Genomic DNA, 16,386 nt, shown 5'->3' on the forward strand with positions numbered 1-16,386 from the left:
GACCCGGGACAACCGGGAGATCCGGGAAAAACCCGGGAATTTTTGCATCCGGGAGAAAACCGGGAAAAACCCGGGATATTTTTAGAATTCCGGGAATTTTTCATTGTTTTAGTTTCCAGTTAAATTTTTGTAATTTTGACTGGTAAGAACCGATACTTTAACAAAGGATATTACTGTATCCCGCTACTGCAGAATAATACTTCAACAATAAAACATAAACGAGTGACAAAAACGAAAATAACTTAAATTGCAAAGGAAATGCGCCATATACAACGACGACACACATTGCTCATGCAAGCGTCTGCCAATTGAAAATGTGTCAAAGGCTTTAGGAAGACTATGCAGTGCTTCATAACAACAAATTGCCTCCAATGAGCATGAAGTCGCAACTGTTTACATTCGATTTGTTTTAGCAGTTTCACTCGGGCTTATGCACGCATGCGCAGTCACGTTTGAGTAGTAGATTCTCTCGCTTCTGGCAACAGGAATGTAGCTGTTGGCTGTGCAAGCAGTCGCAGCAAGCAGCTAGATGCTACCAGGAAAAGGGGGCGCCAAATTCATATTCTTGAGGAAAGAAACTTGTGTTTCACAAAGCGCCTAGCATCCAACGCACGTTTGCCTATTGATTATTCATATGATTTTGAAATGCTTCCCTGTTGACTTTTGAACATTTTTGAACACATTTTGATTTCTGAATGAATCATAAGTTGACTTTTGAATGCAAGCATAGTGTACGTGATGTCTCTGTCAGGAGAATCCTCATCGCATCTAGAAATAAACTTTCCGCAGACAAAAGGAGACGGTGCTATACGAGTCAAGGGAGTGAAGCCTAACGGATGAATGCCAATCGCTGTCTCATTATGTGGTTGATTGGGTTTGCGAAAGATCAGCATTGTTATAATTACTAGCGAAATACATAGATTCAGACTACCAGAATGGAAGTAAACGACTGACTGGAATAAGAGGTGAGAAAGATTACGTATTATCTTGTCGTTGTATCCAAGAAAATGAAATATTGACAGAAGAATTTTGGCCAGATCGGTACACTAGTAAGGACCAGTAGTACAGTTCCCGGCTAGCAGCCGCGTTAAGTTCTATTCTGTAACGCGGGAAACGTGTTGTTCGAACACGTAATAACGCCTAACCGGGAAATAATCACGGGATAACTAAACCTGTGGTTCTGGCAGGATTAGTGAAGTTAATCGGTGAACAAATTTTGACAGTGGCAGAAATAGCTACAGAATTGGTGATGACAAGATTGTTTGTTAGAACGAGGAAGGGGAAGAAATGGAGATATCACACAAATTATGGAAGAATAAGACGATTCCAAATTTATATAAAAATTTCGTAATACTACTTTTCGATCTCGTGCTTGAGAAGCTGGTGCGTATGAATGAAATGTGAAACTATTTCCTAACATAAAGCTTTTTGCTTGTAGTAGGCCTAATAGGCATTTGATATTGGTACTTATTGGATTATATTCTGTCGTTTTATAAAAATGGCCATTTGTGCCAAAACAGTCTCGCGTATTTGGTGTGTTACGAAATTGCTGCCATATTAGAAAGGCCTATTTTGTCTTATCTAGCAGACAGGGCCAAAATAGGCATAATCAGTTCGAGAAACCACATCAGTCTTGGGTATTATTTGTGTTAACAGATTTTTCAGTATTAGATAACGACATTTCGATTTTTCATGTAGCAAACCGTTTGACGAACTTTTGATGAGGTAATAGATTCTTTCGCAGAATGGATAGCACGCCATGTAAAGCTGTAGCAAGATTAGGGAGGAAAAATTCTAGGCGTTAAGGTTTGAACAAATGTGTAATTTCTTCTAGAATGAGATTTTCACTCTGCAGCGGAGTGTGCGCTGATATGAAACTTCCTGGCAGATTAAAACTGTGTCGGGCACACCGTTTTAATCTGCCAGGAAGTTTCGTGTAATTTCTTGCTTATCTCTTGTCAGTATTGGTTTTATATATCCTATATTTAATTTTATGTCACACAAAGCAGCAAGTTATTAACTAATATGCAATTAAGAGTTCAGATTTTCTGAAGAGTCCTTGTTCTCTCGATTACAGATAATCCCATCTGCTATTAATAACGAAATTTTTTTAAAGTGGGGCAGGCTGGCAAACCGGCCGACTGGGAGCAGGATAGGCACCACAGGACATATCAGTATCCACTATCCTGAATATAGTTTGGACGTGGGGTAGAAAAATGCTTTATGAAGAGGCGTGGCACCGCACTTTGGCATACTTAAGACCAAATAATGTCTTACATTTCCTCGAATACATATGTTTTACGTTTCAGACTTTTCAGAAAGATGTGCACTACAAGATAAACATATTTTGAAAATTCGTTTTTTTTTTTTTTTTAGTATTGACCGGTTCGCAAATGTCATAGATCCGGGGCTGATGCGCAGAGCAGTGTGAGTTATAGAGGGTAGCCTCCATGCGACCCGTGTTTACATTTAGTGATTTTGCTGTTTCTCCTTCGTTTACTCTCACGTCAAATAAAAACAAAACAGATATCTGTGGCCGGGAGCTATCAAGTGAATTAAAACACATTCACATAATTACGGAAGTTAGTTTCAGATTTTATTTTATTTCCACCTTTCTGACAGTCAAGCATTAGTCGCCTTGCGGAACAATGAAGTTATTTTTGTCTGTTTGCTAAAGAAATTTGACTTTTGTTAACCTTTTCCGCAGAGGCAGTCAATGTATTTGAAACGAAATGAAAATTTAAATCCCGAAAACGACAATGAAAAGCTTAATATCAGGTTGAGGTCTACTTTATTAGGTATCTGAATATAATAGAGGGAAACATTCCACGTGGGAAAAATATATTTAAAAAGAAAGATGATGAGACTTACCCAACAAAAGCGCTGGCAGGTCGATAGACACACAAATAAACACAAGCATACACACAAAACTCTAGCTTTCGCAACCAACGGTTGCCTCGTCAGGAAAGAGGGAAGGAGAAGGAAAGACAAAAGGATTGGGTTTTAAGGGAGAGGGTAAGGAGTCATTCCAATCCCGGGAGCGGAAAGACTTACCTTAGGGGGAAAAAAGGACAGGTTTACACTCGCACACACACACACATATCCATCCACACATACACAGACACAAGCAGACATTTGTCAAAAATGTGACAAATGTCTGCTTGTGTCTGTGTATGTGTGGATGGATATGTGTGTGTGTGTGCGAGTGTAAACCTGTCCTTTTTTCCCCCTAAGGTAAGTCTTTCCGCTCCCGGGATTGGAATGACTCCTTACCCTCTCCCTTAAAACCCAATCCTTTTGTCTTTCCTTCTCCTTCCCTCTTTCCTGACGAGGCAACCGTTGGTTGCGAAAGCTAGAGTTTTGTGTGTATGCTTGTGTTTATTTGTGTGTCTATCGACCTGCCAGCGCTTTTGTTGGGTAAGTCTCATCATCTTTCTTTTTAAATATATTTATTAGGTATCTGGACATACGAATGTGCCCTTTAAGTATGCACTTTAAATGTGCACATTTTAATATGGTTCATTGAATTCTGATGCTCTTGCGGTAGCCTCTGATGTCTTGTTTCTTTTATGACACAATGTATGATCTTTCAATGTTCTACACGTACTTACATACGGGCTTCCTACGTCATGGTAGCTGCGCAAGCGCGCGTGTCGCCTTTTATCTGCGCTCTCTGGCAACTGCTGAAACGAACCTATTTCTAACAGGTCGCGGGAAAATATTGCAAATAGTGGTTTGAAAAGGGTTACTTTCAAAGTAAATATACTTTTACGTAAGTTGAGTTACGTGCAAGAATGTACCATGAATTTATTAATCACAGAGCGTTTGACTCTCAATTAAAAATCAACTCTTTGGTGACGAGCCATTTAGAAGAATTTCGAACCCCGAAGAGCAGACATTTGTCATTATTAACAATTTTACTGGCACATTTGTGTGATATATCTTAAAGTGTAACACGCGCAAAAAAGATCAACAGTATATGTGAAAGCTTAGTTTCTCTTGCAGCTTGAGACCAATATTATATGTGAAAGCTTTGCTTTTCTTGTAACAGCACTATGTATATTAATTTAAACTATTAACTTTCCCTGTTTGTGTGTTCGTGCTACTTAACAGTGATGTTGCTGTTGGCTGACTACATCATGTGTTCTATCCTCTGAATATCCGCTGTCATCGGCTGGCGAGATCACGTGACATGAGCTACGAACGGCTTACAAAAGCGCATCGAAATCTCAATTTCAATGATTCGGAAAGTAACATGCGGTGTTTGGTGGAATTCCAATGTATGCTTTCATAATATGAAAATACGCAGCGTACATGTTGCTGCACATCAAAGATATTTCCAAAACGTGCCTTTTTCCCTGAGTTTCGTTTTCTAAAGTGCCGGGAAATTGTAAGCCCGTGTATAAAACTATAACCATTCAAAGGATTGATAAGGGAAAATATACTGTCACCCGGGAGAATGTGTATTTTTAACCGGGAAATCCGGGAAAAATCTGGGAATTTTTTTTCCTTGTCCACGTATACACCCTGTGAAATTTTGGCAGAAATATTTTTGCCAGAACACTACACTGGTAAGGGCCAGTTGTAAAAGTCCCCGGCTAGCAGCTGCTAAAGTTCTATTCTGGGAGTAGCGCAGAGAATGCGATGTACGAACATGTGATAACCCCTAACCGGAGAATAAACGCAAGATAACTGAAACGGTGACTGTGGCAGGGTTAGTAAAGTTAACCGGAGAATAAATTTTAACACTGGCAGGAACAGTTACAGAATTAGTGATGACAAGATTGTTTCTTACCTTTACCATTCAAGGGATTTATAGGTCTTACAGCTCCAAGGGAATATATAGTATCACTTAACATGGAAAATGTGTACTTCCACTAAGGTTGATAGTGTATTTTCAACTGATAAAAATTGTATTTTTAACTGGAAAATTCAGGATTGTTTTCTTTGTCCACATACACATCCTGAACAAATATAATTACAAAAATATATATTTTACAGAAACATTGACACAGTTTCATTTGAAACATGATAATTAAACTGATTTCACAATTGCTTTGATATTTGGCTCAATTTTTGCCAATTTACAAGAAAGAGCAGTGAGAGGGGGCCCGACTATCAGATCAATGGGGGCCATCCCTGGGCTACAGAAAAAAAGTGTGCCACAGTGCACTATTGTGTGCTTATACTCTTCCTTTACAAATTAAAATTAAGTGGGGCTATTTTACATTGTGGTAGTGCTTTTCAGAGTCTTCATTGCACAGTAAGGATTTGTATAATGTCTTTATTTGTATCTTACAGTAGTGGTAGTAGTAGTTCTACCATGTCTTGTATTATTAGTTAGCCATGTTTTCATTTGTAAATTGTAGGAAGTGCTACAGTCTTCATTTTGTTTTTAATGCATATAATTATTCTGGTTCATTTCAGTTAAAGAAAAACTGAGTGAGGATGCAGATTGTGAAATAGCAACTACATCACTGAGAGTTTCTTTAGTTTGCCCATTGGGGAAAATGCGAATGACGACCCCTTGTAGAGCATCAACGTGTTTCCACTTACAATGTTTTGATGCTTCTCTGTATCTTCAGATGAATGAAAGAAAACCTACATGGATGTGCCCAGTTTGTGACAAACCAGCTCTCTATGATACACTTGTAATTGATGGGTATGTATAATAAGTGTCTAACGAGTTTAGATATATTTTAACAGTTTGTTTTACGAACATTGCCCACTATACACTAATATTCAAGAAAGATATCAAGATAACACTGCATATTTCTTTGTACTATATCAAATCTGATATTTTTATGAGTGTGTTGATGTAAATTATTTATCTGTATTACCCAGCAAGATGAATTGGTAAAGCGGTAATAGCAAGAACTAACTTGGCCCCTTATAAGCTACAGTCACATCCTGAGTAAAGTAGTGCTCGTTGCAATGACACAGTGCAGGCATACAAGGCGAACACAGAAAATGTATTTGTGGGGTGATGCAACGGCTTGTGATTAAATAAGTTGACAGTGAAAAAGAGAAGGGATTTAGCATCTGGCAGAGATGGTGACAGAACAGGCAGACAGAATGTTAGTTGAGCAGGAGGACGGTGCACAAATTGCGGAAGGAGGAACACAAAGCCAAGAGCAGATTGGAGCTAAAGTTTCTCCACAAAAGAAGGAGAAGTAAGGTGCTCACAATAAGTATTCCAGTAACAATATGGATAAATGTATTATCCGGCAGCAATGTCTACGTTATTGTGAATGATATAAAGAAATACCAACTTTGCGAAAGCTAGACTGCTTTTGTTGCATAGAACTTGAACTTCAAGTCTAGCAAATTAACTCTCAGAGAAGTTGTTCTGTCTATGGGATTTAGTTTTTAAAACTAAAGGTGCCAAAATAAATGTATTATGTGCTTACAAGATTGAAGCATCAGAATCGAAGCAAACAGCGATTTTCTTACATAATACTTGGTGTCATATACTTTACACTGTAAACAAATGTGACAGTGTCTGAGGAATATTGTCGAATGAAAGTCTCTGTCAGCGTTTAATTGTTGAGCAAGCAGGCAGTGACATGGATTAATCATTAAGTGTTCATTTCTCATATTAAGATGAAACTAGATATACAAATGATGAAATATTTTCTAAACTAACAAAACAAAATTAATTGGTAGTAACAATATTATCCTTCATAGCAGATTAACTTGTAACTTATTGTAGCCATTTTCTCTTTATGGCAAATACACTCGTCCACAATCTTTTGCTGGTAACAAATCATTCAGTAGCTCGTAAGGGGCAGGGGTGGGATCAACTTTTTGAAATATGGTATAATGGGGGTGGGGGGGGGGGGGGCAAATAAGAGTTGACACAATGATTAGAATATTGCAGCAAAGGGTCAGAAATAAAATAAGTGCAAGTAATTGGAGGAAAAAAAGAAAAAACGTCATCTTGATAAAGATGTAGAAATAAAAAATTTCCAACCATCAGAATGTCATACAGATTCTTTCTGTTGATTACTCAAAATTTCTTTATCCATTTGGTATAATTAAGTGTCCAAAATGTTTCATCACAATAATTATCAGCCAGGAATCACTTCACAACCAGTTTCAATAACGTGTGTGATCCAGTGGTAATAATAAAACAATCTCCCATGGATATAATTTCCAAACATCCCTTCTTGAACAATGTCCTCTCTTTATTAAATAAGAAAGGAAAAAAAACCTCACTTCAGAGTTGACTAAAGAAAAGCACATTTACAGCCCACTTGTAAGAATACTGGAGGTGTTCAGCATGTCCTTCCCCTCCTTGTTTCTCAAGTGTAAACACGATAGTGCTGTGACCCGGGTGAGATTACCACTTCACTTCACCCAGTAGTAACTATGAAATTTTTACAACACAAAGACTAACAGTTATAATATTTTTGTACTATTAGCTACAGTTTAACAGTTATATTAACTCCCAGAGCAGATTTTTTATAGAATTTGTGGTTGATGTTTGTATATTGTGTTAAAATGATGTGATTTTATATCCTGTTAGCATAGCCTTGGTCAGTCCTTCGTTGCTGATATGAGATGTTATCCACTTTGGATTCATTTAGGAGAAATAGTCACTCTTTCGTAGATTCTGTGAAATTTCACATCTATCAAGGCAAATAACAATTTAATCTCCATTTCTTATAGACCTATTATTTAAGTACATAAACTGTGATGCACGTACAGAACAAGGTTTAAATAATAAAACAATGTCATTTGGTATTTTCTGCAACCTAACTAAAGCATTTGACTGTGTGAATCACAATATTCTCCCAGATAAACTGAATAGGGGCAGCAGCCTTTTCTGCAGATGTAGGAGCAACAGTCTAGATGATTGACTGATCTAGCCTTGTCGCATCAACCCAAACTGCCTTATTGTGCTGGTACTGTGACCAGCTGAAAGCAAGGGCAAATTACACCTATAATTTTTCCCAAGGGCATGCAGCTCTACTCTATGGTTAATTGATGATGACATCCTCTCGGGTAAAATATTCTGGAAGTAAAATAGTCCCCTATTCAGGTCTCCAGGTGGGGACTACTCAGGAGGATGTTGTCATCAGGAGAAACAAGACTGACGTTCTATGGATCGAAGCATGAAATGTTAGCTCCCTTCATTGGGCAGGTAGGACAGATAATTTAAAAAGGAAAATGGATAGATTGAAGTTGGATGTAGTAGAAGTTAGCAGGAACAGGACTTCTGTTCTGTGGAATACAGGGTTATAAATACAAAATCGAGTAGGGGTAATGCAGGAGTAGGTTTAATAATGAATAAGAAAATAGGAATACGGATAAGACACTACAAACACCATCCTTAGTGCATTACCATAGCCAAGATAGACACAAAGCCCACACCTACCACAGTAGTAAAAAGAGATGAGACCTGGATAAGTTGAAAGAGTCAGTGGTTGTTGAAGATTTCAGAGGGAACGTTAGGCAACAGTTGACTAGAACAGGGAAAAGAAATACAGTAGAAGATGAATGGGTAGCTTTGAGAGATGAAATAGTGAAGCCAACAGAGGATCAAATAGCTGAAAGACAAGACCTAGTAGAAATCCTTTGATAATGCTGGAGATATTGAATTTTATCGATGAAAAGAGAAAATACAAAAATGAAGCAGGCAAAAGGGAATGCAAAGTCTCAAAAACGAGATTGACAGGAAATGCAAAACGGCTAAGGATAAATGGCTAGAGGACAGATTTAAGGATTTAGAAGGCTGTTTCACTAGGGGACAGGAAGATACCACATGCATAAAAATTAAGAGGCTTTTGGAGAAGAGATAAACAGCTGTATGAATATCAAGAGCTGTGACACAAAACTGGTCCTAAGCAAAGAACGGAAAGCTGAAAGGTTGAAAGAGTATATAGGGGTATGTACAAGGGAGATGAAGACAATATTATAAAAATGCAAGAGGATGTAAATGAAGATGAGATAGAAGATACGGTGGTGCAAGAATAATTTGACAGAGCACTGAAAGACCTTTGGGATAGTCAGTCATGACACTCTCTTCCATCTCGTCTGTAAGATGTATAATACTTCAGGAAGAATGTTACAATTCCAATTCCAAAGAAAGCAGTTGCTAACTAGTGTGAAAATTACCGAACAATCCGGTTTAAGTCATGATTGCAAAATATTAACACAAATTATCTACAGAAGAATGGAAAAACTTGTATAAGCCAACCTCGGGGAAGATCAGTTTGGATTCCGGAGAAATGTGAGAAATGTAGGTACACGTGAGACAGTGTTGGTCCTACGACTTATCTTAGAAGGTAGGTTAAGGAAAGACAACCTACATTTATAACACTGTGGACTTAGAGAAAGCTTTTGGCAATGTTGACTGGAATACTCTTTTTGAAATTCTGATGGTAGCAGGGGTAAAATACAAAGAGCGAAAGACTATTCACAACTTGTGCTGAAACCTGACAGCAATTAACAAGAGTCGAGGGGCATGAAAGGGAAGCAGTGGTTGGGCAGGAAGTGAGACATGGTTGTAACTGTCCCCAATGTTATTTAAGGGGACCACACCGTGGTTCAGGTAAAAAAAAAAAAAAAAAAAAAAAAAAAAAATCGATTTTCGGTTTTCATCATATTTCAATAGATTAAGGTTTTATTTAAGTACTCTGAAAATGATTTTGCTGCAAAAAATTTTTTTTGAGCATTTAAAGAGCATTTTCCTACCACGTGTGTTTATGTGCCACGCCCACTTTTCTGTCACCCACTTTTCTGCATATATTTTAGATCTTTGCACATTAGGGTGTTTTTTTTTTAACTCCCGAGTGTGTTGGCTATCCTTGGAATGCAAAGGTCGGCATTCTTTTGTTTCTGCTGTTTGTAAGCAACATGCTTTCAAATACGCGGTTAGTTTTGTTCAAATGTGATTGAGAGTAGTTGTTATAGAAAACTTGCAGGTATATTATGGGCAGGCAATTAGGAGAAATAAAGAAAATCTGGAGGCAATGAAGAGAGATGTTTGGGCCATATTCTTCCATAAGTCCTCTACTGATGATAAGACATGTCATGGATTGTGTCCATCAGGAGAAAATTCCCGGTGCAAATACAATAGGGCTCAGGCAACTGGAGAATCTTTTTCTCACCAGAATTCTCTTCCTGCTGCTGTTATTACAGCAATTAAATCTGTTTTCAGAAACTTGGCTCATCCTGACCTTCTAAGGAAATCTCTGCACGGGCAGACACAGAACCCAAATGAATGTTTCAACAGCATAATTCGGAACCGCCTTCCTAAAACTGTATTTGTAGGCAAGCATACAATGAAACTGGGAGTTCATGATGCTGTTATTACATTCAATTGTGGTAATATTGGAAAGTGTTGGGTACTGAAAAAGCTGGGAATTAATCCTGGTGAAAATATGATCACTGGGCTGCAACATTGCGATAAAATGGGGATAGCCAATGAAGACAGGTCTGCATCTGATATGGCCAAGAAAGCAAGGCAAACATCCAGGAAGGTGAAAAAGAAGCTGGAAGACCTGCGAGAGGCCAAAGAAGGACCATCATATGTAGCAGGACAGTTATAATTAACTGTAAGTAACAAACTTCCTGGCAGATTAAAATTGTGTGCCCGACCAAGACTCGAACTTCGGACCTTTGCCTTTCGCGGGCAAGTGCTCTACCATCTGAGCTACCGAAGCACGACTCACGCCCGGTACTCACAGCTTTACTTCTGCCAGTACCTCATCTCCTACCTTCCAAACTTTACAGAAGCTATCCTGCGAGTAATTGGTAAACACAATTTTTCCCCATGAAATGGTCATTCAACATTGGAGAATTTTTCAAAGCAGTTAGTATTATTATGTTAGAGTTTATCATTTACCAACACGTCTCCATAAATTGTACAAAGAATGAATATTTCCAATTCTTCATATAAGTCCATACGGTGTCCCTCGTTCATTTTACGTAAAATATGAAGATCATGACCGATATCGTGGAATGGGTGTCCTTTATTTATTTATTTTTTTTTTTAAAGTGTGGGTAGCTGTTGCTGATTTATTATAGTTGTTTGTGTGGCACGCATGTATGTGTTCATTATATCTTTTTTGGATGTGTCACCCGGTTTGACATACATAGATACAACAAACGTATAAATGCCTACCACATAAACAACTATAATAAATCTGCAATATCCACCCACATAAAAAACATGTGATCTGGATAGAAATATTTTCGTCTTCACTGCATAATACTGTTTTAACAGTAAAATGAGTTTATCTTAGCTTTCAAGGCTCTTTGGAGTGACTGTAAACATATGATATTTTTTTGAATAGGCATATTTTTTGACACACAATCTCGCTGGCACTCACACCAAATGAAACTAACCTCTCTTCATTTTAATTACAATGTAAAAGTAACTGCAAATGCACCTGATGTTGGCAGCAACATGACGTGCTAATGGAATTCTAGTAACAAATGACTCTTGCAATATGCATTATTTCATAAAAATTGTAGACATTTGTTCAAATTTTTGGGTGTTCTGGCTACTGTGTCGCAGCATATTTATTCCCTCATGAAGTTTGTTTCTTTTAAACTGCAGTGGATTATTTACAACAGTGGTGTATATAACTGTAATACTAGAAGGCAAAATTAGGTTCATTACTCCACATTAAGATTTCTTTAGCACAAAAAGGTGCAGGATGTTACAACAAAAATTTTTGATAACTTAGTTAACAGACAGCAAAGTAAAATTTGAAAACAAACTTTTTTTAGTTTCTCCTTCCACAACTCCTCCTGTTCTGGAGAAGGATTTATATTTCTGTAATGTGTGAAAGGCGGTGGGTAGCAATTACTAACTCACATCTGCAGATATTTAAAAGAAAGAAAAGAAAAAATAAGACCTGTATCAATGTTCAACATGTAACCATATTTAAAAATTAAGTTGTGACGTGTATGTAAAATAACTTCTTCCACATGACTACAATATATCGAGCAAATGATGCATGTAACATGAAATTAACTGACTGATATAAATCGACACAGAACTGTGTGGAAATTTTGGAAATTTGTGGTAAGTTTCTATGGGACCAAACTGCTGAGGTCAGTGGTCCCTAGGTTTACACACTACTTAATCTAACTTACACTGGGACCAACACATACATACACATGCTCAAAGTAGGACTCGAACCTCTGACAGGGGAAGCTGGTGGCCTAACTGTCTGGGAGACACTCTGAACCAAATTACTGAAGCCATTCTACAGCATGACCCAAGGGACCTAATTAGCCATCTCACCAAAAGGGGCACTATATTTGGATCCTCCCCTCCAGCATTATTTTCCCAGAACTCCATTTATGTGAAGTTGTCCACAAACATATTCTCACATCCTAACACCCTCTCTGACGTAACCTCTGTTAGTATATGATCCCTCCTCTTTGTTGTCGTCATTATTATATATAATTTTTTATCTTTACTTTTATCTCTGCCCTATCACCTCTGGGCTGAAGTTGGCACAGTGTTTACCGATGTACTATCCCTGACTCCAATTACATGATACCTGTGGATGATTTTTAAGGCAGTTTTTCATCTGCCTCAGCAAATGCTGGCTGGTTCCCCTTATTCTGCCTCAGTTACATTATGTCGCTGATTGCTGCACAAACACTCTCTCTACGTACGTGTACACAATAACTACTCTACCATGAAAACATTCAGGGTTACACTCTCTGGTATGAGACATTACAGGGTAGGTCCGCTGGGGGCCAAACTGCACGATAACCCTGGGTTCGGTGTGGGGTGGCAGTGGGGTGAGTGGACTGCTGTGGCCTATTGTGGGGTTGTGAACTACAGAGGGCTATGGCGGGGACTAAGCCTCTCCACCATTCTTGGTCCCCAGTTCAATATATAATATACACAAGTAAAAAGCACTGCATCATAACTACCAACCATTCCCCATTCATAGCTTCCCACTAGTGGCAAGCAATAAAGCAAACACCAATACAGGACGTCTAACATCCCCCTCCTCATTATCAATAGCCAATCAGAGTGGCCAAAACATTAAAAATTTTACACACCGACAATGCGGTCAACTGGGAGTGGCTTGGTGATATGTTCTTCCTCTTCTCACCCATTCCATTATAAACTTGCTTTCTGTAAGTCTATGTTCACCATATTTGTGAACTGTCATTATCTCCAGCTTCCATAGAGAAATATATGTCTAATTTGAGGTACATTGCCATTCATAATGCCTATAACGCAGTGGTAGTTGACAAGATTTAACTTACTCTAAAAGATTAAAAAATTTTTACATTTAACAGGTAATAATGTTGAGCTTCTGCATGATCAGTTGGTCAGTAAAAATCAGACTTCTTACAACGTCTTGATAAAAAACAAAATCTGTCTACTTAATTTGCTCACAATTTTTTTCCTTCTTTTGCACACTGTATTGTTATGATTTTAATACTCTTATTACTTTTATCCATATAGTTATTTTGTTTATTTTTTATTTACACCCATTTGTAAACTTTTAGGGGCCTTTGTTTTTATGGCAACATTTGATTATACAGTATTCCTATTGTTTGTGTTCTTCTAATTTCCAAGCATTTTGAATTTTTATCTTGTGCGCCATCGTACACTGTCAGTTAAGATGCTACCTAATCACTTTTACTTATTGCCCGTAGCTATTTTTTATTGCCTTATGCCTAAATTTATTAAGTTTTACCAACACTAGCATCTTCTGTTGATGTCCTGCCCTACTAGTGCGGGAAACGTGGTTCTCCTCTGCACTCTAGTGACCACTTAGACCGTTTACTCACCTGCTCTCCACATTGATTCGATGTGTCTGTCGCTCTACACTGCACTTCACCTGGTGGCTGTGACTGCTTCAAAGTAATTTCCATTACTTTATTTGCCTATGCACCCATGCCGCCCCCCCCCCCCCCCCTTCCCCTTTAATTTTGCTTTCATAAATTTTACCACAGTTTTTATCCTTCCAAGTTTACACATTTGATTTTTTCTCCCGTGTATTGTGATGGATTGTTCCTCCTGTAGATGATTTGTTACCATCATTCTGACTAATTGCCCTACCAGCCAGCGATACACAATGCTTTGCTAATGTTACTTTATTTTTTTAAAAATTAATCCTTTTTTTTTTTTTTTAATTTTGTGCATGTAAGAACAGTGCCCTTTAGTTTGTAACTTTATATAATTATGTCCTTGCTTTTCCTTTTCTTTTATAAAGATCTGGGGAAGCCTTAACAAGGCAAAACTTGTTATTTGTAATAAAAATAACTTTAAAACCGAGACTGTTTCTTTATATAAGTAAAGACATTACGTGTCAGCTTTAGGCCAAAGTATTCTTCAGAAAAGAGAAACACACACAATCACACCAGCAAGCACACCTCACACACACAGCTGCCCTCTATCTGTAGCTGCTTAGGCCAGAATGCAACAGAGAAGTGTCAAACAGGAGCAACAACCAGGAATGGAGCAGGGAAGGATAGCAGGGTAAGGATGGGGAAAGGAGAATCAGAATTGCCTGTTGGAGCATGCAGGGACTAGAGGCAGCAGGACAGGGCTGCTTGGTGGAGCATCAGTAAGCTGTGCTGGAGGTGGGGGGGGGGGGGGGGGGCAGAGTGGTGAGCTGAAAGGGGAGAAGCAGAGAAGGGGAATGGACCAGAGGGTGTGTGGACAGAGAGCAGTGCACATGGAGGGTGAGGGGAGGCGAATTGTGAGAAGGTGACAAGGTAGAGGTGGCAGAAACTGTTGGATCGAGGGGTTGAAGACAGCTTGGTTTCAGGAGCAGAGAATGTGTTGTAAGGTTAACTCCCATCTGCGTAGTTCAGAAAATCAGATGGTGGAGAGGAGGATCTGTATGGCCAGTGTTGTGAAGCAGCCATTGAAATCAAGCATGTTATGTTCAGCTGCATGTTTTGCCACAGGATGGCTCACTTTGTTCTTGGCCACAGATTAATGGTGGCCATTTATCCTGGTGGACTATGACATATGGCTGCTTTCGCAGGTTGTCCAGCCCCTGGTATTGTAGGATATCCCTGCAGCCAAAGATGACTGTCCATCAATGTAATGGTAGATTACAGCAATGGGTTGGGTCAGGCACAAGTGAGCAGGGATGAAGAGAAGCACTGAAAAAGTGGTTGATGTCCAGGAAGTAGGAGAGCAGACCACTGGTATAGATTCATCAGAGCAGCGATGCTTCCAATGAGATCACATTAAATTAATCAAGAGACATTCTGAATTGGCCGTCACACACTCAGTATCATTGACACAATAGTGTTGTCATATATTCTGCCAAATTGCAAGGCAAGCACAGTATTATTGTGCATTATTTATGCCCAGGATGTGTCACTTAGAACACTGCATTTGTAGTGAACGTGTCAGCACTCGCTAATGAAGAACTGACATGTATTGCGGTAGAGTTGGTTGTCGTGCAACACGTAGGCAGAAATTATGTGGAAAGGAGGAACAAGCCCAAGAATATTTTTGATAATATTTCAGTGGTCCAGGAGCTCTTTCATGGCAGTGTAGATTTAAAAACCACAACCATTATTTATAACAATGAAAATAATGAATTTTTGATAATATAATATAAACAGATAGATAAAAAATCTACTTACCAAGTGGTGGCATGTGAACGCACAGATGAAAGGATTTAGCTTTTACAAGCTTTCAGAACCAGTGGCTCCTTCTGGCAAAAGAGCTGAAGGGGGAGGAACAGGGATGAATCTTATTTGTCCATTCTGAGAACTGCTGCAAGTAAATCAAGTCAAACTTTGTACTTACTGTTATGATACCATGATCTTCAGTTTCCTCTGCTACTCAGGACAGCAAGGTATATGGCATTTTCTGATCATCTGAACATCATTTCTTCAAAGTCATAGATAGCACTTTCACTTACATCTTACAGCCTCTTTCTTAATGTTTTGTTGTTTACCTTTTTTCGGTTGTTTGAGAAATCCTTTTAGTCATGGCAGGAACTGACATTAATTGCTCAATACCGCCATTACACAGTACAATATATCGAACAACTCTATGGTTTTTAAAGCTCTGCAGACCTCTTCAGTATTTTGTGCAATGCATCAGTACCAATCTCAGATGGTCAAGTATCATTGGACAGTAGTCATTTTTGGGTGATTATTTAGACTACACTTTTTTATTAGTGTGTCTGATTCCGCCTCTCCTAAGCAACATGGGAATTTCTGGAGAATAGCTGTGCATGCCTCATGGGCAATCAACAAAGCATATACACCTCAAAGAGTAAGATAATTAAGTCTTTACAAACACTGGCGTTACATTCTCTCATAGTATTTAGTGTTTTGAACTCTTGAGACGATGTGAGACAGAAGTTACTCAGATGTTAATAAGCTGTTGCTGTTTTAAATTGACATGCTAGCTTTTATTATATT

The 16,386-nt window shown here is 38.5% G+C and overlaps 1 protein-coding gene across 7 annotated transcripts in view; it reads left to right on the forward strand.

The window, feature by feature from the left end:
• The window catches only part of LOC126190754 (E3 SUMO-protein ligase PIAS3), a 261,787-nt gene that overhangs the window by 153,979 nt on the left and 91,422 nt on the right, over positions 1-16,386 (forward strand). For all 7 annotated transcript variants that reach the window (XM_049931264.1, XM_049931262.1, XM_049931269.1 and 4 more), the window contains one exon: positions 5,428-5,662. In XM_049931264.1, the coding sequence (XP_049787221.1) occupies positions 5,428-5,662 (235 nt within the window). The remainder of the gene's footprint in view (positions 1-5,427; positions 5,663-16,386) is intronic.

This window comes from Schistocerca cancellata, chromosome 6 (genome assembly GCF_023864275.1).
Source record: "Schistocerca cancellata isolate TAMUIC-IGC-003103 chromosome 6, iqSchCanc2.1, whole genome shotgun sequence".
In the NCBI taxonomy this organism is placed as follows: Eukaryota; Metazoa; Arthropoda; class Insecta; order Orthoptera; family Acrididae; genus Schistocerca; species Schistocerca cancellata.